Source organism: Lissotriton helveticus, chromosome 5_1, assembly GCF_964261635.1.
Source record: "Lissotriton helveticus chromosome 5_1, aLisHel1.1, whole genome shotgun sequence".
NCBI lineage: Eukaryota > Metazoa > Chordata > Amphibia > Caudata > Salamandridae > Lissotriton > Lissotriton helveticus.
Window position 1 is genome coordinate 1513726034 of NC_136065.1, and position 24524 is coordinate 1513750557.

Below are 24524 nucleotides of genomic sequence, written 5' to 3' on the forward strand. Positions count from 1 at the left end.
CAGGGGGAACTTTCCAGGTCGTTCCCGAGGAGGCAGTCCACGGGGGCGTCGTGCCCGACACCCCCCCCCACTCGAAGGGGATGCGGGCCATCTGGCACAGGCTCTCGGAGTTGTCCGCCGACCGTACTGGGCACAGCACATTGGCCAGGATCTGGTCGGTGGCCACCAAGTGGCAACGGACGGCCGTCACGCTGGCTCCGGTGTCGCGGAGGGCTTCGGCCCGGCGCCCATTAATGGTGACCCACTGGCGGTACTTCTGAGTGTTGCCCGGGATAGGGGCCCGGGGGATCATGTCTCTTTCACCTAGACATACCAGGGACATGGCGGCAGGCTCCCACTCGGTCTGGTCTTCGTCAAAGTTCTCTTCTTCGCCCCTTTCTTCTCCCAGGGCGGTTTGGAAGACTGGTGGTGCCGGGTCGTTGGTTCATCGGGCAGAGGGGGTCACTGGCATAGTGACCGGGCCGCTGGCATCTGTGGCAGGTAAAGTTTGGGCGTGGCCCCGGTCGTTCTGGGGGGGGCCTTCTTCTGGCCAGGGATGGTGAAGTGTGGGTCGGGGGCGGCCCCCGGGGTGGACTCCTGGGCGGCACTGCGGGGGAGTCTCTGTTCCTATTCTGCCCTCCGCCGCTGCCTCGCTGGCGGAGGGACCCCTGGGGGTTTCGGCCGTAATCTCCCATCGAGTTCCGGGGGACCCGGGTGCTCACCCATCGATCGGCCTCGACGGCGAGTTTACGTGGCTCGGTCAGCTTGCTGTCGAGGAGATGCTGTCTGAGTTCGACAATACAGTTGTTGGAGAGGTGCTCCCATACAATGAGGTTGAACAGCTGTTCGTAGGTGGTGACCTGGCTGCCTTTGATCCACCCCTCTAGGGCTCTGCTATAGAAGTTTACGTACTCCACCCATGTAGTACCGGGGATTTTCTTACAGTCTCGGAATCGCTGCCGGTACATCTCGGGGGTGAGTCCATAGCGAGTAAGTAGGGCGTCTTTCATATGTTCGTAAGAGGTCATCTCGGCGTCTGGGAGCTCTAGCAGGGTGTCTCTCCCTTCACTGACGAACTTCCCCCATAACCATTGTTGGATGTCGTCGTTTTTATAGTATTCTTTGACGACATCTTTGGGGATGTGGACCTTCGGGTCCGCCGGAGGAGGTGGGCTTCTGTTCCCGGAGGCGCTGGCCTCACCATGAGTGGCCTTAATCTCAAGTTCTTTTAAGCCACGCTCGTGCTCGAACGTGAGCTTCTTCTCCTCTAAGTCCCTCTGCCTTCGTTTCTCCTCCAGGTCCCCTTGCAGCCGTAGTTGCTCAAGGGCTATTTTTTTCTCAGGCAACTGTAGTTCTCCGTCCAGATGGAGTCGGGCGAGCTCCAATTAGTGGAGCCGGCTCCTTTCTCGCTCTCGGGCGTCTTCGTGGGAGAGGCCCGTGCCTACGTTGGCATTTCCTTCCTCCGCTTGGGTTGCGAGGGTTTCCGGGTGCATGTCTGAGACCGTGTCATCTTCGATGTGGGGTGGCGTCGCTCCTGCCTCCACCCATGTTTGTAGGGCCTGCTGGAAATCGTCCTTGGTGCTTAATCCGGTGGTAGCGATGCCCAGGTCTTTACAGAATTGTTTCAATTCTTTGTGGGTATATTCTCCCAATCGTTCCTTCTGGAACTCCGTGGTCGGTCTGGTTTCTTTGGTAGTCATGGTTGTGGTGTGTTTCTGTCAGTAGTGGGTGAATTACTCTCTGTACGATTTGCGTCGGCTCGGATCGCACCGCCTGCCACCAATGTTAGAAAGGCGACCCCCGGGGAGGCAGAAGATGTCTGACTGACCACCCCGAGATCCACCTCTCCTTCTGGAGTTGGCCGAGCGCCGTCGAGAGGCCCCCTTATTATTATTATTATTAAGCTGTTTTATAACGCGCTCAATTACTGCCGGAGTATCCCTTGGCGAGGCTCCTCTCCTAGAATCGTAACAGTCGAGCAATACCACCACTACAAAGGGACACCACACAAGAGGTTAGATTCTTAGAGTCTTTATCAGCATTAAAGGTAGGTTCTCTCAGCAATATATACAAACGGATCGAGGGACCCTTAACGTCTCAGTACTGCGGGAAGGGGGTAGCGGGACAGTCTTAGTACCAGCCTGGCACGGGGATACCCGGCACACAGCTCTCAAACCTCGAGCTGGGGGGTTCCGCAAGGTCGAGCCGCGACAGCGTCAGCAAGGCTCCGAGGATGGTCCAGTGAGGTCGGGCCGCGACAGCGTCAGCAGGGCTCCGAGGATGGTTCAGCGAGGTCGGGCCGCGACAGCGTCAGCAGGGCTCCGAGGATGGTTCAGCGAGGTCGGGCCGCGACAGCGTCAGCAGGGCTCCGAGGATGGTTCAGCGAGGTCGGGCCGTGACAGCGTCAGCAGGGCTCCGATGTTCCAGGGTTCAAAGTAGCGAGTTCTTCTCAGGATCAGCCGCGATTCAATCAGCAGAGCTCTCGACTCCAAGATACAACTGCCGACCCATTCCAGAGCTGCCCCAGATATAGGTCTGGAGTCCTTTGATGTCCGGGCCCTCGCGCCTGGGGGTCAGAGGGGCCGGGATGAGAGTGTCCAGACACCCAGCAGGGGGGTGGAGCCAGCGCCCAGGGAGGCCGGAGGGCGATCGAAACCAGGCATCCGGGGACGGCTGGAGGGCCATCGAAACTTCACTCTTCCTTGATCCGTCAAGTGGCCGCTTTACCACCTGGTCGGATCTTGGTGCCTCGCTGTCGGGGCTTCGCTGGGGCTGCGGCCGAGGTCGGGCCGAGGCCACGTGGCCCGCACGTGGAGGGGCCAAGATGGAGTTGGGGCCGGAGATGGCGGCCCGGGGTAGGGGTCGGACCCGCAGAGTGGGGCGAGTAGGGGTCGCCGTGTTCCTGAGGGGGAAGAGCCGGGGGTCGCCCGGAGTGGCGGCTCTCGTTGAAGTCTGGAGAGGCTAGCTTCCGGGAGGAGATCAGGGGTCGATGCTGTCCAGGGCCCGCCATGCGGGAGGAGTGGGACCACGCCACGAGGCCGGGTCCAACAAGACATCACACCCATAGTACAGGAGGAGAGGCGCAAGTTTATAGATGTAAAGAAAAATCTGCGAGCGGCACAAATCGATTATGCACTGTTGTACACGGTGAAACTTAGGGTCACGCATCAGGGGAAGCAGCGGTTTTTCACTAATCCGCAGCAAGCGGAGGACTTCCTCCGTACAGTGAAGCACATGTATCATAACGACGGAGGCCAGGGGTCTTCGCAACTATTCTATTCCACAGGAGCAGAAGAAGATTCGCAATGAGACTGCCACGAAAACCCTGTCCTGATCCATAAGGTGACCGCACTTGACATGATGTGTAATGGTGAAATTTGTGACAGAAACAAGTTGAGACACTACCAACTGAACCATTTGATCTAGTAGCAACGCTTGAGGCTCCCCCCTCCCCCCTAAAGAGCCCGGGTGTCACAACAGCGGAGGGCTTGAGGGGAGAGGGATGTCTGTGTTGCCGACTAGAACTGTCCCCTATGGCTGAACACAGCACATTAGGTGCAGGGGAATTGGAGAACTTTTTTACTTTGTTGAGGGCTGGGGAGGGGGGAGGGTAACGGATACTGGCAAGATTGGGTTGCTTCAGTGGGTGGAGGGAGGGCGGGGCGGCGGTTGGGAAGTTTGTTATGTGAGAACCATTGCATTAGAGTTTTGCCCCCCGGGGCGCTGTTTTGGATAAGGAGAGGAACTCCGAGCAGCATCACAACTACGTTCTGTTAACTGTACATAGATGTATTTCAGTTTGGGGACACACGGCATGGATGAATTCAGCACGCAGCTAGGACTTAGAAAGCATACCTGAGGTGACCTTAGGTACACTAAATGTCATCACGTGGAATGTAAGAGGATTGGGTGATCCCAGAAAGAGGAGGAACATACTGTCATACCTAGATAGGCATAACGTGCACATCCCTATGGTACAGGAGACTCACTTTGCACGTCAAACGTCACATACCTTTGCCAGTAAATTGGTGGAGCATAGAATATTTTCTTCTTACTCCACATATGCACGGAGTACTGCGATATTGATAAAGAAACAGGTGCCATTTCAGTAGATGGGACCCTCATGGGACTCGGAGGGTAGGTACTGTCTCGCATGGAGACGGTTGGGATCCACATTGGTCACGTTAGCTTGTTGCTACGGGCCGAACACAGACGAGCCAGATTTCTTTGATACACTGTGGGCCAAGATTTTCGAGGTGGACTCTGCCCATGTCATTTGGGGAGGCGACTTCAATGTTGCATACTGTCCCCGACTCGACAGGTCACAAGGGGCACCGCACCATTACACTAGAGCGCTGGCGGTGGTGAGAGACATCATATCTGCCTATCAGTTGACTGATGCTTGGAGGCACACACACCAGCATGCACAAGAAGGTACACATTTTACAGTGCAGGTGCAGTCATGGGCTAGGTTAGATTACTATTTGGTTTCTAGAGAGATGGTCCCTGCGATAGCCGGATCGAGGCACCTGGCTAGAACCTACTCGGATCACGCACCAGTGTTGCTGGTACTCTCTTCCTCTGACTTTAACACACCGCGCAGTCCTTGGCGACTCCATGCCCCTATCTTACTTGACACAGTCTTTCAGGAGGAGTTACGGGAGGAGAGAAGTGATTTTTTAAGCGTAATAAAGACACTGTGGACAGTGTTGAGATTGTATGGGAGGCTTTTAAGGTGACCATACGCGGATACTGCATAGCGAAAGGAGCTGGAGTGCTTCGGGATGTACAAAATACCCTGAAGAAGTTAGAAACAGACCTTAAAATGCTAGACAAGGAACTTGTGTAGGACCCGAAGGGCTCGACACAAGCTACATTTAGAGAAAAGCTTACAGAATATATGGAGGAGGCGCAGAGGGAAGCGAAGTTTAGGGGGAAGTACTGGGTGGCCAGGCAATATGGAGAAGGAGATAGGCCTGGGAAGATACTGGCACAAATGTGAAACAACCCCGATGCTCTAACTACATAGTGGAAGTGGAGGATTTGGAGGGAGTGGCTTGCCGAGATACAGTCAGCATACTAAACGACTTTGTGTGTCATTACAAAAAGCTTTATACCACGACTAGAACGACCGCCCTCAACCTAGATGGCTTCCTCGGGGATGTGGCGCTGAGCTGGCTCAGCGACGTGCAGAGGGCCTTTTTATGCGCACCATTTGGGCTGGGTAAGGTGAGGAAGGCAATAATGAGTATGCAATCTGGAAAGGCCACAGGGACAGAAGGAATTCCCGCAGAATTCTATAAAACATACATAGATCTGATGGCCCCTATCCTTAGGGAAGTGTATGAGGACTCCCTAGAGGTGGGACACCTGCCCGCTACTATGAGGGAAGCTCTTTTAATATCACTGTTGAAACCGGGAAAAGCACCCGAGTATTGCGACTCTTATAGGCCGCTCCTACTCCTTAACAGTGATGCAAAAATGTTGCCCTAGCTGATCGCGACATGTCTTAGCTTGCTGATGGAGAACTTGATCCTACCTGATCAATCAGGCTTTGTGCCTGGGAGAGCAACCACTCATAATCTGAGGACACTTTTAGCTGTTTTGAATAATGTATCACCAACCCTCTTTTTTTTTCTTTTTAAAGATCAGGTGACATACATCGCTTCACATTTGTCGTATATATTTTTCCGTACCACAAGATAATACATACAGAATAACATTTGGGGTTCACGGGGATTCCTGCGCTACCGCTTCATCCCAAACAACTGGAGGAGCACAAATATCACCACAATACCTATTCCAGGCTCCCCAAACCTTCCCCCACTTCGCAGGACAGCCCCTGGGAACATAGACCGATCTCTCTCTGTACATGCACCAATCCAGGTCTTCCGTCCATTTCTCGACCCGGGGCGGTTGGCTAGCACCACACAACTGGGCGATGTTACGCTTGGCAATCATACACGCCAGGGTCGCCCATTGTCTCTCATTCACACTCAGATCCGTGGGCTCCCAGACATTCAAAACACACCTTCGGGCCTCTATTGTCATCTGCACCTCTTGCATCTTACCATGAATTTTACTCCAATAATCCTGTATCGCTGCACAATGCCACAGAATATGCATGAAGGTTCCAAGCTCTCCGCACCCCCTCTGACACTCCCCGCCCTCCGGCTGCCCCATGTGCACCAGCTGGGGCCCGTAACATATGACCTATGAAGGATCTTTAACTGTACTAACCGGAGTCGCATCTGAATAGCCACTACCTTTGGAGAGGAGACTGCCTCCCTCCAGTCTTCATCATCGAATTCCAAGCTGCCTGCTCCTCATTGTGCCATAATATGTACCAGCGGGTCCTCCATGTTATTGATAAGCTTTTTATATATTAAGGAAATGTTTTTTCTGGGAGATGACTGTCTAACACTCGATCTTCCAGGGGGGAGGCATCTGGGAGCGCAGTGCCTCTGGGAATGTGAGTAAGCAAGGCATGCCGGACTTGGAGGTAGCGATAATGCTCACTCTCGTAATTGGTACTTTACTTGGAGGGCACCAAATGTGAGGATTGTATCCTTTCCCCAAATATCCTTGATCTGTGTAATCCCAATGAGATCCCATTTGTCAAATCCCTTTGTTTTCCACAGGCTGCCCAGCTTCTCCGAGTTCCATAGTGGGGTGGTGAGTGTGAGCTTTCCATCTCATTTAAGATGTCGATTAGCTGCATGCCACACACAAACTGCATGAGTCAACGGTCCAACGAGGGGAAATCGATGGGCTCTGGCATATAGCTCCCTAATGAAGTCACCCCCGGCACCAGTCCGTGGTCCATTGCATACCCGGGGTCTACTGGAGGTAGCTGCGATTTTTTTTTTTTTTTTTTTTTTTTAGACGCCACCAAATTGTTTGACTCCATAGAATGGGAGTATATTTTTGGGGTAATGCTACGCATGGGGTTCCCGTCACTGTTCCTACCGTGGATTAAACTACTATATTGCTTGCCAGTAGCAAGGGTCCTTGTCAACGGCCACACTTCACAGACGTTTAGCATCACGAGGGGAACCAGGCAGGGGTGCCCCCTCTCCCCATTACTTTTTGCTATTGCGGTGGAGCCGCTTGAGGCGAAACTGCGACAACACCACAATGACAAGGCCTTGCGCTGTAACCTGCGCCAAATACTTATATCCCTCTATGCAGACAATATTACTCTTTACATTCAGGACCCACAGCAAAATCTGAATCCAATACTTAGAGAATTCATAGTGTTTGGGCAACTCTCGGGCATCCAGATAAGTTGGGGGAAATCAAGTATTTTCCTGTTAACGGCAGTTATGACGCGTTTTTCGCTGGACTACCCCCGGGAGTGGTGTGAGGAAGAACTGAAATATTTGTGGATAAGAGTTACCAGAGATAGGGAGGAACTTCTGAGAATGAACTATGGGACGGCCTTAACCCGGGTGGCAGACTGCGTAACACGCTGGGTGGTGTTGCCCCTCTCCATGGCAGGCCACGCGTCCTTGATAAAAATGGTGGTGCTCCCCCAGCTGTTATACCTTTTTTTAAACATAACGTTTTATCCGGGAACGCATTTTTTAAAGTCGCTTAAGTCGTAGCTGATATGCCTAGTATGGAGAGGCAAACAACCCAGACTGCAGTGGGAGGTACTGACACGGCCCTACTCGCAGGGTGGATTCGGCATACCAAACTTCGAGCTATACTTTACGTCCGCACAAGCCCACTATGCTTGGTTTTGGGTGAAACAGCCGAGATATATGCCTCAGGTTGCAGCGGAACACTGGCTGGCGCACCACCCTACTCCATTAGAAGGTGCACTACATCTACCAGTATATAACAGAGCTAGAACACCCAACGCCCTCACATGTACAATAGCAGCATGGCACTGTATAGGACGCATGCTGGCTGTTGCCATGTTATACTCGTCGCTGCTGCCTCTCACTTACCATCCCAACATGCCTTTGTTACAGGAGGCTGTCTTTTGTAACTTTCAACAGCGGACTCACATTTGCACCTGGGGGGATCTGTATCAGGATGGTCGATTCCGCACTGTCGAACATATGTTCCAAAATGCTCAGAAGACATCACTTGATGTATTTTTGTATATTAGACTGAGGCAGGGGTTGCGAGCACTCACGCCTGAATTTCCGCCGGAACCACAAGAGTTGGCCCAGCTGCTCATACTTGGGAGAGCCACATCTAACCAGCTAGTGTCCCTGATGTATAAAACAGTGAACACGCAGAGGGAATTACCAAACACGTTGTCGCGCGCGCGATGGGACGAGGAACTTGGACTAGCCCTAACGGACGAGCAATGGGAGAGTTGCTGTTTGCAAACCGAGAGAGTGTCGGCCAGCAGCAGGCTCCGTATAATACATTATAAATTGTTACACAGGTTATACTACACCCGGTCAAGATGTGCAAATATAAGCTTAGAGAGAATGACAGGTGTGATAGATGCCGCGCTGCGGGGGCTGATTTCTTACACATAGCACGGGGTTGCCCCGAGGTAAAAGACTACTGGGATCAGGTGTTTCATGCTTTGCAATTAATGATTGGTACAACCAAGTCCACTAAGGGCCCTGTTGGGATACGTCAAGCCCCTATGTGCTGAACATCGTAGATTTGTTGCAATAGCGCTTCGAATGGCCAAAAGGAAAGTGGCATGTAGATGGGGTAGGGGGCGAGCACCCAAATTCAAGGAGTGGGTAGCTGATCTGGTAATCTGCCAAGAGCGCCTCACAACTTACGCAGAACTACTACCCATAGCCTCCAGGTCCAGTGACATATGGGCTCCTTTGAGGAGCTACTTGATTGCCTATCCAGGAGAAATGAACTAGCGTGTTGCAGAAAAATGTAATGAGGTATGAAGTGGGAATACGTTTTTAAGAAATATGGGAGGGCGAAGGGAGATGGAAGTGATACTATGCACGTCTAAAGTTGCTAATGGATGCAGGCTTGGGCAGGCATTACCAGACATGCATCTATATAAATGGATGGATATACTAAGATTGACAGGATACGTCGTTGAGAACGTGTAAGTTGATATAAATGCAAGGTACTAAGGGGCTCTACACTGTGTACTGTTACCAATATTATGTTGTACCGATGCCGAAAATTGCTTGAAAGGTCACGAAATGTACATCATGTTACAGAGATACCGATATATGTTTAATATGGGTGTATGATGCTGATGTTGACTATGTAAACCTGAAAACAATAAACAGAAAAAATATATATATATTTGTATGACTGGTGGGAGTGGCCACAAAAAGAAATGTTCGTTCACCCATGTGATAATCTCAAGTGCACCCTTTTTATGGGAATCTGCTCACAACATAGTTAAAGAGAGTGGGCCTATTGGAACGATATGACGTCTCAGTGGTCAGAAGGAAGTCCAAAAGGACTGTTTAGGTTTCATATGCTTTTGAGAGACTTCACATTTCACCCCACCCCACAACCTCACCTCAAGACTTCGGCAAATGGACTTCACACTTGGATTGCAATGAACCTTTGAAAGACAGTATGATCGACTTATTTTAGGGATGAAACCAGGTTTGTCCCATATCACAAACTTGGAAGTCTTTAAATAAAATGCATTGCTTCCCCCAAAAGGAGAGTTTTTACCTATGTAGGCTGAAATCTGTGATCCCTAACCAGCTAGTTGGTTTATGACTTATGTTGAATTGATCTGTTCCAATGGACTTTGCTGCCATTGATCTCTGGAACTCGTTGACTGAGTCTATGGTTGTCAACAGATATAGTTCTAGTTTTCGTGAACGTGCAGAATGCGGGTGTCCATGGACCTCAGTTGGACTCTAGTTTTCACTGAATATGATTTCCTAGTTAGGGGTGATATGCACTGCAATGTTTAGGTAAAACACTATAAACAGTACACACATCATAGCTTTAAACCAAGCTGAAATAGCATAATAGCATATGCTTAGTTACAGACAGGTGAGAGAACCAAAAATAGACTCTTGAAAAAGCTGAGACAATACAGAGATTATGAATAGCAATGAGCAGCTACAGAAAAATCCAAGATAAGGTAGAATCCAGCAGCACCACAAGACAGCAGCAGTTCTCACAAACTGAGAACAGAGGAGAGAAGGAGCTAAAATTAAATGAATATGTTTTCATAAAGGGAAAAGTGTGTTATAACTCCACTGCTCAAATATCCTTAAATTGAAATGTAAGAATGAATTACCTTCACAACTAGGAACTTGGTTGGTCCACAAACCATCTGTGCCGCATGTTCTAGTATTTCGGCCAAGAATTCTGTACCTGAATAAGAAAAACAAATATATACAAACAGTAGATACAAAAATCATCATATGAAGACTTTTCACACTCACCTTGAGTAGGTTCTAACAATAAACCTGTAAAGGAGACAACATTCATAAACTATATATAAAGGCCCCAGTAGGTGAAAGCAGCACGTTAAAATCCACAAACCAAAACATATTATAGTCTCACATCTTCACAAAAGAGCCTGGTAACATGTAGTTTCTGCATAGGTTTTATTGTAGTGAAATAAAAAATTACACAAATAGCTTATTAAGTGGTAGCCTGACAAGAACTAAACAGAAATTAAGAATGAGGAATGATTTCTAACTTGTATTCTATCAGGGGATCTCCAGTCATAGTCATAAGCACTGAATAGAGAAGCAAGTCCATTCCTACCAAAGAGTGGTGATAAAGACAGAGGAACAATCCGTGAACCATATCAAGCAAATATATTTCTCAGGGAAGCCTGTCCTCCTTGAGCATCTGAATGCAAACAAAAATGTTTGGCAAACGCGTGAACAGATCTCCATGTGGTTGCTTTATAGATATCAGCTATTGTTACATTTCTCCTCTAGAGGAGTGATGTGTAGGTCTACCAGTTAGAACCTTTTTTTATTTCTATTACGTTATCCATCCAGATATGGACTGTTTTGACGTACCTAGACCTGTACGGCCCGGCCCATAGTTTACAAACAATGTGTCCGACCTTGGGATATCTTTAGTTTGTCCAGAAAAAAACTTTAAGACGTGCCTGACGTCTAGAGAATCGAGAGTCCATTCCTGCAGGTGTGGAAGGGTACTGAAAGAAAAAAGGTAAGGAGATGCTGTGATTAACGTTAAGGTCTGAGATGTCTTTAGGTAGGAACTTTGGATGAATCCTCATAACCACTTTACTGGAATGAAAAATGGTGTATGGTTCATGACAATGTAATGCCTGCATTTCGGTAACCCTACGTGCTGATATGATCACTATGAGGAAAGCAGTTTTCCAAGAGAGATGTTGCAAGGACGATTTGTGAATGGGCTCAAAAGGAGCTTGCATGAGGCATGAGAGGGCTATATTGAGCTCCTAGGGAGTAGATAGCTGCATTATTGTAGGAAAAACCATTTTCAACCCCGCTAAAAAATGTTTGATAATAGGAATTTTGAAAAAAGAGGTTTGTGAAGGACATTTCCTGTAGGCAGCAATTGCCACCAAATGAACTTTCATTGAAGAGAATTTTAAGGCGGATTTGGACAGATGACATATTATGGAAGAATCGTATCTTCTTGGCAGGTGTTGGAGTCGCGTTTTTGTCAGAACACCAAATTCAAAGTAAAAAAATATGCTGAACGTGGTGAAGGTCATTTATCCATGCATGCCCTCATTGATCACTTTAAAGAAGTCCTCTCGTTTATCTCTAGGGAGGTCTTCTGCAAATTCTTGTACAGACTTCAACAAGGCTCCGTCGTTTCTGCCCAGGAGAGCCGATGCACATGCAGCCTTCGTGGTGGTGGCAGCTGTACCGCAAACCTTGCACCCCACTGAACTAACTTTTTACTCTCCTTGTCTCATCCTTGCAGCAAAGAAACCCCATTCCACCACTCCTACTTCTGTAGACGTAGGAGTGGTGGAATGGGCTTTCTTTGCTGCAAGGATGACCACAGAATCAGGTGGAGGGTCTGAGCGGAGAAAGAGTGGGCCCTGCTCTAGAGATCTATATTTCTTTTGTAGCATAGGTGGAGCAGATTTGGCTGAGGCCGCTGTGAGGAACAGTTCCATGGCTGGTTCTAATAGGCCCGGAACCAATGGCAGGAGAGGGTAGGAGAGGTCTGGATGGTGATCTGTAGTCAAGTGCCTTAAAAATTACAGATGAAGATGGTGTAGGAGCTGGCATCGGGATGTTCAATTTGGAAGCACCTCACACCAGAACCTCCTGAGAGTTATTTATATCATCCATTGGAAAGACCCTTGGTTGGAGGTTCTCAGACAATATTGGTGTATATCTGCCAGCACTGGGACAAGAAGTTGAAGAATTATTTGTTGAATGATGTCTTGACCATGTTCTTGACCTGGACGCATGATGGTGAATTGTGAGTCTGGAGGATGGTCGTGATGAGTATGCAGAACATGATCTTGGTGGAGAAGTTAAAGGCCTCATAGGAGGGGCTTCCACAGGTTGTGGAAGAGGTGCTGCAGTTGGAAAAAGTAGGGGAGGAGGAGCTGGAGAAGGTGGAGATGGAGGAGTAGGAAAGTCTGGCAGCAATATAGGCAACGAAGGAGAACATACCTCGGAGTACTTAGAGTCCGGAGAGGATGGTAGACGTCTTGTCCTTGAGTTTTTGGCCTTTTCCGCATGTCTGGGTGGTCTCAACGTCAGCAGACTCCTCAATGTCGATATTCTCTTATGACTCAACGTCGACACACTCCCCAACTTCAAACTTCATGTGCGCCTCAATGTCATAGTCACCTTCAGCGTCGACCTTCCATGTCTAAGCAGCGACCTTCCATGTCTAAGCAGCGACCTTCTATGTCTCAACGTCGATGGTCCTCGGCTCTTCGACATCGACTCATCCCGCAACGGTGAAAATGTAGGTATTGTACCTCGTCGTTACGTTGATACTCTCAACAATGACCCGGACCAACGTTGTTTTCAAAGTGGGCTTCTCTTTGTGGATCTCCCTTGCCTGTAGTCCTCAGAGGAAGGTGAAAAGTCCCGATACAGGACTGATCCTCTCCTTGCTCTCTGAATATCCCACCTTCTGATTGCACCAGCTGCCTGTGTTGCTCCCCTCTACCAGACTAATCGTCTCCCTTTCTCCCATGGTGCGCCTGAAAAACTTCCTGCAGTGTGGACATCTGTCAGGAGCATGGCTTTTAGGAAGGCAGATTCGGTCAGAAAAAGGCAGAAAAACCTTGGGGCAGATGAAATAGTTCTATGAAACAGTTGTCAAAAATACCCTGGTAAGACATTTGATGAAAGAAAGCCAAAAAGGCCAGTCTCAGTGTTTGAAGATCCTTTCGCCAGAAGCCGGAAATATGAACTGAGGCAACTGCCATCTGCTGGGTATGATGGGATACTGGTGGTCTCTGGCCCATTAAATTCGCATAAACTATTTTCACATTCACATAACGGCAGCCGATAGGGCTACACTATCCTTTTTTCCTTCCTCTTTCTCCTTTTAAAAAGGGCATGTGAAAGAGATTCAAGTAAATGTTATATGCTATGTTATAAAATGCTCATTAAGCGCTCGAATGCCGAGGCGTCTTGGCGCTGGTGTGCGTAAGTGGAGCAGAATGATAGACTGATAGCTACTCGAAGTTAAACAGCCAGGATTTCAGGATTTTCCTGAAAGATGAACGATTTGGCTGAAGTCTCAACGCCACCGGTAGTTTGTTCCACAATTGGGCCGCACACCTGGAAAGTGAGCAGCCCCCCCACCTGGTCCGTCTATACCTAGGGATACAGATAAGGCCAAGATTGGCCGACCGTGGGTCTCGCGAGGGGGTATAGAACCTAACCCCATCCTGACAGTCCTCAGAGCCACCACCGTATTGTGCCTTATGCACCAGGCAGAGTGCCTTGAACTAGATTCTCTGCTGGACAGGGAGCAAGTGTAGTGCCCTTCTACCTTGAGTGTTGGGGTGGCCCTTCGGAAGCTTTAGAATCACTCGCACTGCGGCATTCTGCAGTGATTGGAGTTAGCTAATCTGATGCTTATCGATGCCCAGGAACATCGCATTGCAATAATCCAATCTGGACTTAAAAGGGCGGCCATTACCGTCTTCTGAATTGCCAGGGGAATGAAAGGGAAGATTTTGCGCAGGGACTTAAGTAGGAAAAAGCAAGCTGATGTTAAGCTATTCACCTGAGCTGACCTGTTCAATTTGTCGTCGACAATGACCCCAAGGTTCCTCACCTTTTTTACTGGTAAAGGACATTCCCCTGCCTCGAGCGGCCACCACAGATTGCTTGAGATTGGTGATCCGACATGTCTGAGGCAGATATCACCAATTACGAGTCATCCGTGTACGACATGAGGGTAAAGCCATGTTTCCTCACAAGCCTGGCCAGCAGCTTCACATAAACATTAAACAGTGTTGGGGACAGAGCTGAACCCTGCGGAACCCTGCAAGGGAGATTAAAACTGTCCGATTGTAGACCCTCCCAGTTCAGACTTTGTTTCCTGTTGTCTAAAAAAGAGGAGAGAAGGGCCAGAGCCAGCTCACTGATACCTATCTCCTGTAGTCGCTGCACCAACACCGTGTGATTCACGGTGTCGAATACGGCTGAAAAATCTAGGAGGACAAGGATTGCGCATGATTGTAGCAGGGCAGACTAACTATTATTGATACTTGCGTCCCGGCTGGGACTGGTTATTGTCCACCAAGTCTTGGCGCTTTGGCTCCGGTGCAAACACTCCTCTAAAATCTAAAAACAATTCAGCACTCTGAGCACAGAGCACAGCCCTGCTCACTCCTGCCCACCCCGGTGTGCGCACGTTCCTGGGGTTTCGTGAGGCCGAAAGGAGAGGGGGGAGAGTTTTCCATAAAACACCCTATATCTCACCATGAGATCGGGGAGAATTAGAACAGTCCCCTCACCTAAAGCAAGCATAAGGAAACCACTTCGCAGGAAAATGAGCGAGGAACTCACCCACTCATCCGACAAGGACATACCAGAGGACACTTCAGAGGCGCCAGACTCCACAGCCAGCGCCTCTACCACCAAAACGCCACTGAAGACCGTAGGCACTAGAAACGCCAAGATCACAGACTTTTTCATCTTTGCCACACCATCTGCGTCGTCAGCGACACAAACTGAATCCAAAGATCGTTCTCAGCACTAAAAAAATGTCCCAGTCCCAGTCGGCGACTTCGACTTCGGTGACTTCACCGACCAAAGCCCGACAGCTCAAGAATAGCATACAGAGCAACAATCCTCAAGAGACTAGACACCATCCCTGGGAAAATCTCCCAAAACATTCAAACAACAGGACGAACCAACATACGGTGAAGGCCCAAATAAATACAAAGGCGGAAGATAGCAAGACCAACTCTGACACTGCGCCAAGTGTTGAGCGTACCAAGGGTAGAATGGAAACACCCAAGGCACCAATTGCACCAGATATACGGCGCTCTCTAAGCCTAGGCTCATACTTTGGCCCGGTGGTTTTTGATGACGGGCTTCAGGCTCGGCCTAATACTGGCTGTTTTCCAGGCTGCAGGGTAGATCCCAGATACCAGGACTTGATTGATTAAAGAGGTAAGAGTTTCACTAATAATCTCCGCCGCCAGATGCATGATGGCTGGGGGACAGGGGTCACAGGATGAGCCAGATTTAATAGATTTTAAGATGCCTATTACCACCTCTTCCGATAGGGGGTCAAAACATGTCAGTTTGCATGGCACTGTCTCCTCCCCCTGGGGGAGTTGATGTGTACCCGACAAAGAGTTTGATGAGGTCGCCAGGTCATCATATATTGTTTGCACCTTGTTCTGGAAAAAATGCCAGCTGATTACAAAACGCCTGGTTGGGTTTAAACAAGCTGCCCTGCTGGGGTTTAGCTAAAAGAGACACAGATTTTAACAGCTCTTTTGCAGAGTTTCCAGCTTCCTGGGTTTTCGAGGTGAAATACGCTCTCTTAGTAGCCAGAATGGCCTCCTTATATTTATTCAGGACCCCATTGTAGGCATCTTTACTAGTCCTACTATAGTCCACTCTTCAGAGACGCTCAAACCTTCTACATTCAACTTTTAGGTGTTTAAGTTCAGAGCCATTCCATGGTGACCCTGCAGGGTGCCTGTTTGCTGTGGCGGTGTGCTCAGGAGTAACATTACTGACCACTCTTTGGATCCATTCGTTGAACTGGGTGGCAGCAACCTCGTTATCATTATCTAAAATTGGGGGGGGGGGGGGAGTGGTCAAGAGCAGCCTCTAAGCCTTTGCTTGTTATCTTATTCCATCGCCGGAACGTCACCTTAGTAGCTTTGTGAGGAGAACACCTCCCGGTTGCCCTGGCCCTAACCTCGAAGAATACCACCTTATGGTCCCTCCAAGGAAGTGCCTCTACCCAGCCCAGTGAGATGCCCGGGTGGTTGGAGAATAATCCATCTAAAATATGGCTCAGTTGGTGCGTGGATTCAGACACTAGCTGATTCAAGCTGTGCGCTTCCATGAGGTCTAGAAGTCTGCCCGTATCTGGGTTAATACCCAGTTCCAAATGGTAGTTGAAAACACCTAATATTGTAAAAAATTTGGAATCAGTACAGGATTCCATATAAGACATGAGGGCCGGTGGAAAAGCAGCTCTAGGGCCCGGCGGTCGATAGACCAGTAGGCCCTGCAGTACAGTCGCGTCTTTGAGCTCAACACAGAATTGCATTACTTCGGCATTGAGATCAGACACTGCTTCCTCCTGAACCTTCAGACCATCCTTGTAAATAATGGCTAAACTGCCCCCTCTATTGCCTGGGCTGTCTTGGTTCAATAGAGCGTAGCCTGATGGTAAGGCCACGTTCCAATCAGGGATTGAGGTTACATCCGTCCAGGTCTCGGTTAAGAAAACCATTTCAGGATTGTGTGCGTTGAGTAGTATTTCCAGTTCATGTTTGTGTTTCAATACAGAACGTGTGTTCAGGAGAATGCACAAAAGCCTGTTTGCTGAAGTAACCACCGGCCTTATCGCTGGCCCTTGATTATTGAGAATGAGGGAAGTATTGTCATATGGCTGGAGACTCTGCATTTCCCCCTTCCGTACGGCAAGCTTCCCCACCCTTCTTCTCGCTGCTCTTATCAATGTAAAGAAATAACTTTATACCAATTATTTGGCATTCAATTTATATATACATATGGCTTCATTAAACTTTTTTAATGCAATCTGAAGATATTCGCAATTATAGCCTTTCTTACAGGCTGCACAATATTCATATCTTAAGTGTTTCTAAAGGCTTTCCTGAAGAAAGGTGAACATCTACACTTAAAGAAGACATATTGTGAAAAGTACTGTGGCATTCCCGCATGTGGGCGGGACTCTTCAGTGCTTATGACTATCAATGGAGATCCCCCGAGAGACCATAATATTTAAAATCAAAACCCATATCAGCTTGTTTTTGTACGGTTCTTATAAAACCTACTGACCAACAGGTGTCCACTTGGAGTGGCAATATATTTGTTGTACTTGCCCTTGTTATTGCTCTCTTCTTCCCTCTTTCTATGTTCTTTCTCTCTTTTGCACCCTTTTTTGGGTTTCTTTTGCTTCGAGTACAACACTAGGGGCTTACCGATACTAGCCCTATCCGGATTGAGCACACTTATGGGGTTTGCCCACATTAATCTAAATTACCCTGTATGAATATCTTGCATCGATTTCCGACTGAAGGAGTGCACCTGCTGCTGAATATCATTCTGTTTCAAAGAATATAGGGCCATATGCATCAACACATTTTACCATAAACACAGAATGGGCAAAACCCTTTGATGCATCTGGCCCATAATTATAACAACATTCTCTTTTTTGGATATAGATGCATCACACAATATAATTGAATTAATGCTAATTGAATTAATGCACAAGCATGCATTGCGTTCTGACTGGGCATAATTCTACATTTACTACTGTAACAAAGCCTCAATTTAGCATTTGATTACCTGCTTGTAATATTTATATAAAAGCTATATTTTTTTAATGCCCTACTACAGGGGGAGCTTACCTCCACCTATGCTGTCCCTGTGCTACTCCGTGGAAGGAGCATGGTCTGCCAGATGCCCCTCAGTCCATCCTTGCACTGACATGTGCAGGGTTGTTTTTGCCAGCTCTCCAGCAATCACCCTCTTGAGGATTTGCGTTACTGAGAGAGGCCTTTTGAGAAGCATACCTTGTGCATTTGGAGCTAAGCAATCCCCAACGATCCGTAGCCAAGTCGTATCCTTATTTGTAAACATATGAAAAACACTATCTTGTACAAAGTTTTCTAATCTTTCAATGATCGCTATTAACAATTCATCACGCTCCTGTCATGCCAAGCTGAAAATGTAGCGTTCTTGACTAACTTTTTTTTAGGGTTAACTGCGCACAGAGTGCAACTGAGTTTTTCCTATGTCCATGTTGAAAATGTATAATCAGATACTGGTCATAATGCATTACTAGATTAATCTCAAGATGTAACTTTGACTTGTTAGAAAATTCCCCTGCTGCTTCAAAAAAATGTGTTCAGCAACTCCATAGACTTCTCCCACTTTTGACCCAAGCTCGGAGTGTTGCCCTCTCTGACTATCTCCAACATTAGCAGTCACTAGGTTGCTGTTGAAATAGTCAATGTTATGAATAGGCCTCAACGAGCCTTTGCAGGCAGAATTTTCTGCTACACAATTCATACACAAACAACGTTTATAGGTCTGGCTTGCATTCTGCCAGGACAAAGAAAGGGACTTTACCTCATCAATCTTCCTCATTCCAGGTCTTTGAGGGATGGTTATGCATCTCTGAAATACAACATAGCAACTTTCCTAACTAGTCTTAAAATGGCATGTTAAAACAACGCCATATTTGTTGTGCCTACCCAAGGTAGAAGCTATTTTGCTTTTACTAACTCCGAGTAGGACTGTGGCAATGGTGTGTGCTCAGATGAGAGTAAGATTCCCTATCCAATTACCTGGTAGAGTGTGAGTCTGAGAGTGTGTGAGTGGGTATGTGTTGGGGGATGCGTCACCTCCTGCTCAACAGACCAGTAACCTGGATTTAGTTTTAGGGAAACTTTTATGCATATATTGCAACATTCCACCATTCTGCTTTTCAGTGCAAGTCACACGTTTTGACGGCCAATGCCCTTTTGCACATCAGCATGATAGGTAGTTGCCTATCTATCATTGGTTCTATCACAAAAGATAGCATCACAAAATTCCCACAGTTGGTACAGGACTGTTTTTTTAGAAACATGGAGCAGCAGGAATATGTGCAGGTGGGAGGATCCTAAAGGTCGATAAATTGCTGTCTGAGTACTCAAACCACTCTTCATACTGTGATTTGTCTGTTTAGGGGTGATTGATTTGTTTCTCCAAAGAGGCAATGGGCTGCGTCCTCTGTGCAGAATGGCTTGGAGGAAATCAGGATCTTCTGGACCTCTGCTTTGTGTTTCCTTGTTTACCTTTTGTTTTCCCAGTTTCCTGGCTTTCACTTTTGACAACCCTAAGCTTGGGACCAGGTGTATCTATCCAAGACTCATTGGGATATACAAACCTGACTGTGTAAAAAATAAAGATACCAAACAAACTTAACAACCCCTATACAAGCCTCTAGAGCATTTGTTTAACGGGATTACTGGATGGCCCAAGCAGCTACTTTCTCACAGTGGTGTCAGAAGTGGGATCAGGTGTCCGATGGTTATAACACGACCCCTCACCATGAAGGCGATGATGACCCTGCTAGCAGAGGGTCAACTCCACATACAGTTGGTGTTCAAAGAACACACCATAATGGCCCAGCGAGAACGCAAAGCATTACAGACCACACTGAAAAACCAGGCCTCCCTTATGTCAGCAAACCAAAAGGTCTAGGATACAGCCATTCTGCATCTTACAGATGCCATAACAAATGCCCGAGTACACCTCAAGGTTCCCAGCACGGTCCTACAGAAATACCAGGAGGGAGACAACCCCGATTTCTTTTTTGTGAATTTTGAGAGGGTTGCCTCCACGGCTGGATGGCCCCCAGAGAGATGGGGTCAATATATAGCTCTCTTGTTGTCCGGCGAGCTTCAAGCTGCCTTTCAGGCTGCCAACCGCACAGACTACCCCATATGCTGAAATAAAAAGGGCCATACTAGAGAGGAAAGGGTGTGACCAAGAATACTACTGCGTCTGCTTCCGAAAGGAGAAATGGTCGACTGGTGATAATCCTCGGACCGTCTGCTACAGGATACAGGATTTGGGGAATCGTTGGCTACAACCCTCTACTGCATCAATGGATGAGGTGACCGAGAATATCTATTTGGAGCAATACCTGGAGGCCCTCCCTCTCCATACCAGGACATGGGTCAAACAACATCCCCATCTTACTGTTACAGTAGCCGTTGACTTGGCATGCACCTATCACAGGTCCCCTGACTTATGGGCACAGCATTTCCCCACAAGCCTCCCGCTACCTCTGACCAAGACAACCCCAGTGGGCAGGGATGTGGAATTCCTATAGCCCGACGTCCAGGACATATTGTTTGGGGTCAAGGGCAACAAGTTCTCATGTGCATTTTGTCCTTCGGACAAGTAGGCCCAACCCCCTGCAGCACAAACCATTTGGCTGCCAGTTTACAGCATCACATTTTGGATCAGGGAAGGGCAATGTCTGCAGTTAAGGTAACATTTTTGCCCATATGTTAATGTTGTTTAAACTTGTATTTACGGTTCATTAATTGAAAGCCTTTATTATTAGGGTGAGCGCTTTAAGTTAATGTTGTACGCTCCGACTTAACTACTGACAGTGGTTCCAGTATGAAAATGTGTACTCGTTTTCAAAGTTTAGCGATATGAGGCTATGTATAATGCTCCCAGAATGCTCTCTGATTTGATGCAAATATTTGCAGCAGCTTGAAAGCAAGATTGGTTCTTTGCTTTCAAAATAAAATGTTCATAAAAACATGAAAGCAGGAAAAAAAAACATTTTGCTAAACTACTGTAAAATTTCAGCTACCCCTTTATTTGCAGCATCATTTAATAACAATTGTTGATGCGCACTAATATTTCCCAAAAATATTCATAATGGAAATCAGTGTAACCAGTTTCAATAAGATTAAAGGAAATAAAATTAAACAAGCATTGGCAAAGCCAGTAGTTATGAAATTGGTTGTCAGCTTTTTAGTTTTGTTTATGTGTGACTTGTTTTGGCATGGTTTTTGTAAAACTTCATTGGTGTGCGAACTGCCAGGCCCTTACCATTATAACAAACATTGGCAAAAGCAAAAATATTTATTTTGGTCTCAAAAAGCACACACTGCTACAGTAGTTACTAGCACTGAGCAAAACTACTTTGTGTGCCGATATGCTCCTTGTGAAAGAGCAAAATGCTGTCACTCACAGTGAAGCCAGCCGATACAGAGAGAGAGACAGAATGAAAATAAACACAAAAGGTCACAGTCAACTCCAGACCAAATTAGAGGCCCAATTCTTAAAGAAAGTCTCAAAAGTACACCCATGGTATATGCATTAAGTGCAGCTATACAGCGTTCATGGATTCCCAAGAATTTACAGAAGTAGGACAAGAAATAGTACTCCTGGAAAATATTTGTGAACTGCATTTTAGCATGAGAAATTCTGCATCTGTATACTTGCTCATGCGCAAATCTTACCACTTTTTTCCCCAATTCTAGAAGAAGGTTTACGTCTGCCATTGTCAGGAGTAAATTTCCAACATTTCTCAGTATGAAAAAAGATTAGAGAAGAGTTTTTGAAAACCCTTAAATAATGCAAGTTAGTAGCTTTGCACCGACTCAAAAATGCATTCTAACCCTGGAACTATTCTTACCACTGCCTTCAGGCCCAGTATGTAGATCTGCAGAAACGAGGCAACATAAGGGGATTGCTAGTATTTAAACACTACTATGCTAGGAGCCCTGGCATAATCAGAGAGGCTATATCAGAGCTCTCAAATAATGAGACTGCTGCCATAATTTGTCGCTGCACTACATGGCACCAAAGGGCCAAGTGGATTTTGTTACAGGACAAGTAGATTTATGAAGCAACCTGCCCCATGGACAAGTAGATATTTTATTAAATTCCACACCCCTGCCCAGACAGTCGTACACTCCCTCCCCTGATAAGACATGTGTCCAGACCCATCTTAGGAGCTCAATCATTACAGGGACCCCAGTGTTTCCACTGTGTGGAGTGGGGGCACATAACTAGTCCGTGCCTTTCTCGACCCCCTCCGCAGGAGCCCATGGAAGTGGGGTACACCCGAGGTCGTATTTATATAGCAGGGGAACCCCATCAGAGGTATCAAAAGAATATATTAGTGAACTGGAAACAAGTGTCAGCCTTATTGGAATCAGAATGCCATCACACGGTTATCAGTGAGGAGCTTATATCGGACACCTGGGACCCAGGGAGAGAACACATACAGGTCACTTGTGTCCATGAGGAAAAGAAAATATACCCTCTGGTAGAGGTTTTGTTGACCATAGACGGAGAACCCCTCTTGAGAAAGTTAGGGGTGAAACCTTCTCTTCCTGAGACCGTGCTCTTGGGGACTGACCTTCACGAATATTTATCAGCCCTTTCTCCCCCGTTCAGCCATGTCAGGGTGGTTGGGAAGTGCCCAGTTTGTCCAGACCCAAATAGAGGGCCCCTCCTTCAAAAGAATAAAAACCTGTAGGAAAAAGAGAGAAGAAAGGGCTTTATATCGTAGGTCCTGAGATGTGCTGTCCGCTCCTATTCTTGTTTCCCCAGAAGAGCCACAAATGCCGAGCCTGAGTTTCCAAGCCACCCAGAGGTATGATACGACATTGCAACATGCCTGGGCACAAGCCCAGGAGGACCACCCGGGGAAGGTAGGCTCCCTTTTTTGTGTTAAAAAGGGACTGTTATACAGAATAACAACGGAGACAGGTCAAACCAAAGAACAGTTGTTAGTCTCCAAAACCTTCGCCGAATACATATTGAATCTTGCATATAACCACGCAGGGGGACGGTCACTATAGGAAGGAACACACGGTAAAGTACTTGCTACACAGGTTTTATTGGCCTGGGGTGTACCAAGAGGTGGCTAGGAATTGCGCTACTTGTGTAAGATGTCAATTGGTGAATAAACCCGTCCTTCCCAAGGCCCCCCTCCAGCCACTACCGATCATCGATACCCCGTTCCAATGGGTAGGCATGGACCTTGTAGGTTCTCTACTCCCATCCGCGCGTGGACACCAGTACATATTGGTTATTATTATTATATTTGTACAGCGCACAGCTACCCAAAGGTTTCCCGGCGCTGGAGAACGCAGAAGGATGGAGGCTGGGCAGAAATAAAAGAGGAAGGGGACTATTGATTGAAGAGCCATGTTTTTAAATCTTTACCGAATTTAGGATAGTGTTATTCAGTGCGTAGATGATAAGGGAGAGAGTTCCAGAGTGAGGGAGCCAGGTAGGAGAAGGAGCGTCCACCCATTCTGGCTCGTCTGATCCGAGGGATTTGAAATTTGTTTTGGTTAGAGGATCGAAGAAGGCGGGGGGTTCTGGTGGACTACGCCATCAGGCAATACCCCCAACTAGTGCAACCATACATGACAGCCATCTCCCAGGCCATGGTCTCCTTTTTCTCCCGCGTCCGGTTTCCCCGGGAGCTCTAAGAGATCAGGGTACTCCATTTATGTCCCGGCTAATGAAACCGATCCGTGATCTATTTGGTATCAAGCAGATTTGTATGGCTGTGTTCTACCTACAAACGGATGGCCTGGTCGAGAGATATAATAGGACGATCAAGACCATGTTAGGAAGAAAGGACGGGAAGGGACTGGGACCAACTATTGCCCCTGGTGTTATTTGCTATACGGACACACAAGCAGAAGTCTACGGGGTTTCTCCATACGAGTTGCTGTTCGGGAGATAACCCCGTACCCATCTTGATATGGCAGTTGAGCAATGGGTCGGGGAAGAGGACGAAAGCAAACCGTTACTACAGTACAGTATGACACTAAGGGACACCTTAGAGTCTCTTTGGGATAAGGTCCATGCAAACATGGATAAGACCCAGACTCAACATAAACGTTTGTACGACAAGAACACAAAGTTAAGGGAATTTAAAGTAGGAGACCGCGTCCTGATATTGCTACCCTCTACCGGAAAATAATTGTTGGCCACATGGCAAGAGCCCTACAGGGTCCTGGACAAGATAACTCAGTGTCATACCGGGTGGCCGTACCACACAAAGCCCAAACAGGACTGATATACCATGTCAATCTTTTGAAGGCTTGGAGGGCCCCTTACCAACAACACCATGTAAAAATGTCCCAGTATACCACATCACCCGTGACAGGTCCCTGGAAATCCCTTTGGTCACCCCTACCCCCGAACAACCTGAGTCCGTACAAATAGGACAACAATTGACAGAAAAGCAGAGACATCAACTATTGTACCTTTGTTCTTTTTTTCTGTAAGTTTATCAGGAATACCAGGACGTACGACTCTGATTGAACATCACTTAGACACAGCAAAAGCAAGACCCATTAGGTTGAGACCTTATCGCATACCCGCTGCCCGGAGACAGGCCGTGGACCAGGAAATGCAAGC

At 47.6% G+C, this 24524-nt stretch overlaps 1 protein-coding gene across 2 annotated transcripts in view; it reads right to left on the reverse strand.

Moving 5' to 3' along the window:
* Positions 1-24524, reverse strand: part of LOC144755519 (membrane cofactor protein-like) — a 584025-nt gene that overhangs the window by 370225 nt on the left and 189276 nt on the right. For both annotated transcript variants that reach the window (XM_078644523.1, XM_078644522.1), the window contains exon 4: positions 10196-10272. In XM_078644523.1, the coding sequence (XP_078500649.1) occupies positions 10196-10272 (77 nt within the window). The remainder of the gene's footprint in view (positions 1-10195; positions 10273-24524) is intronic.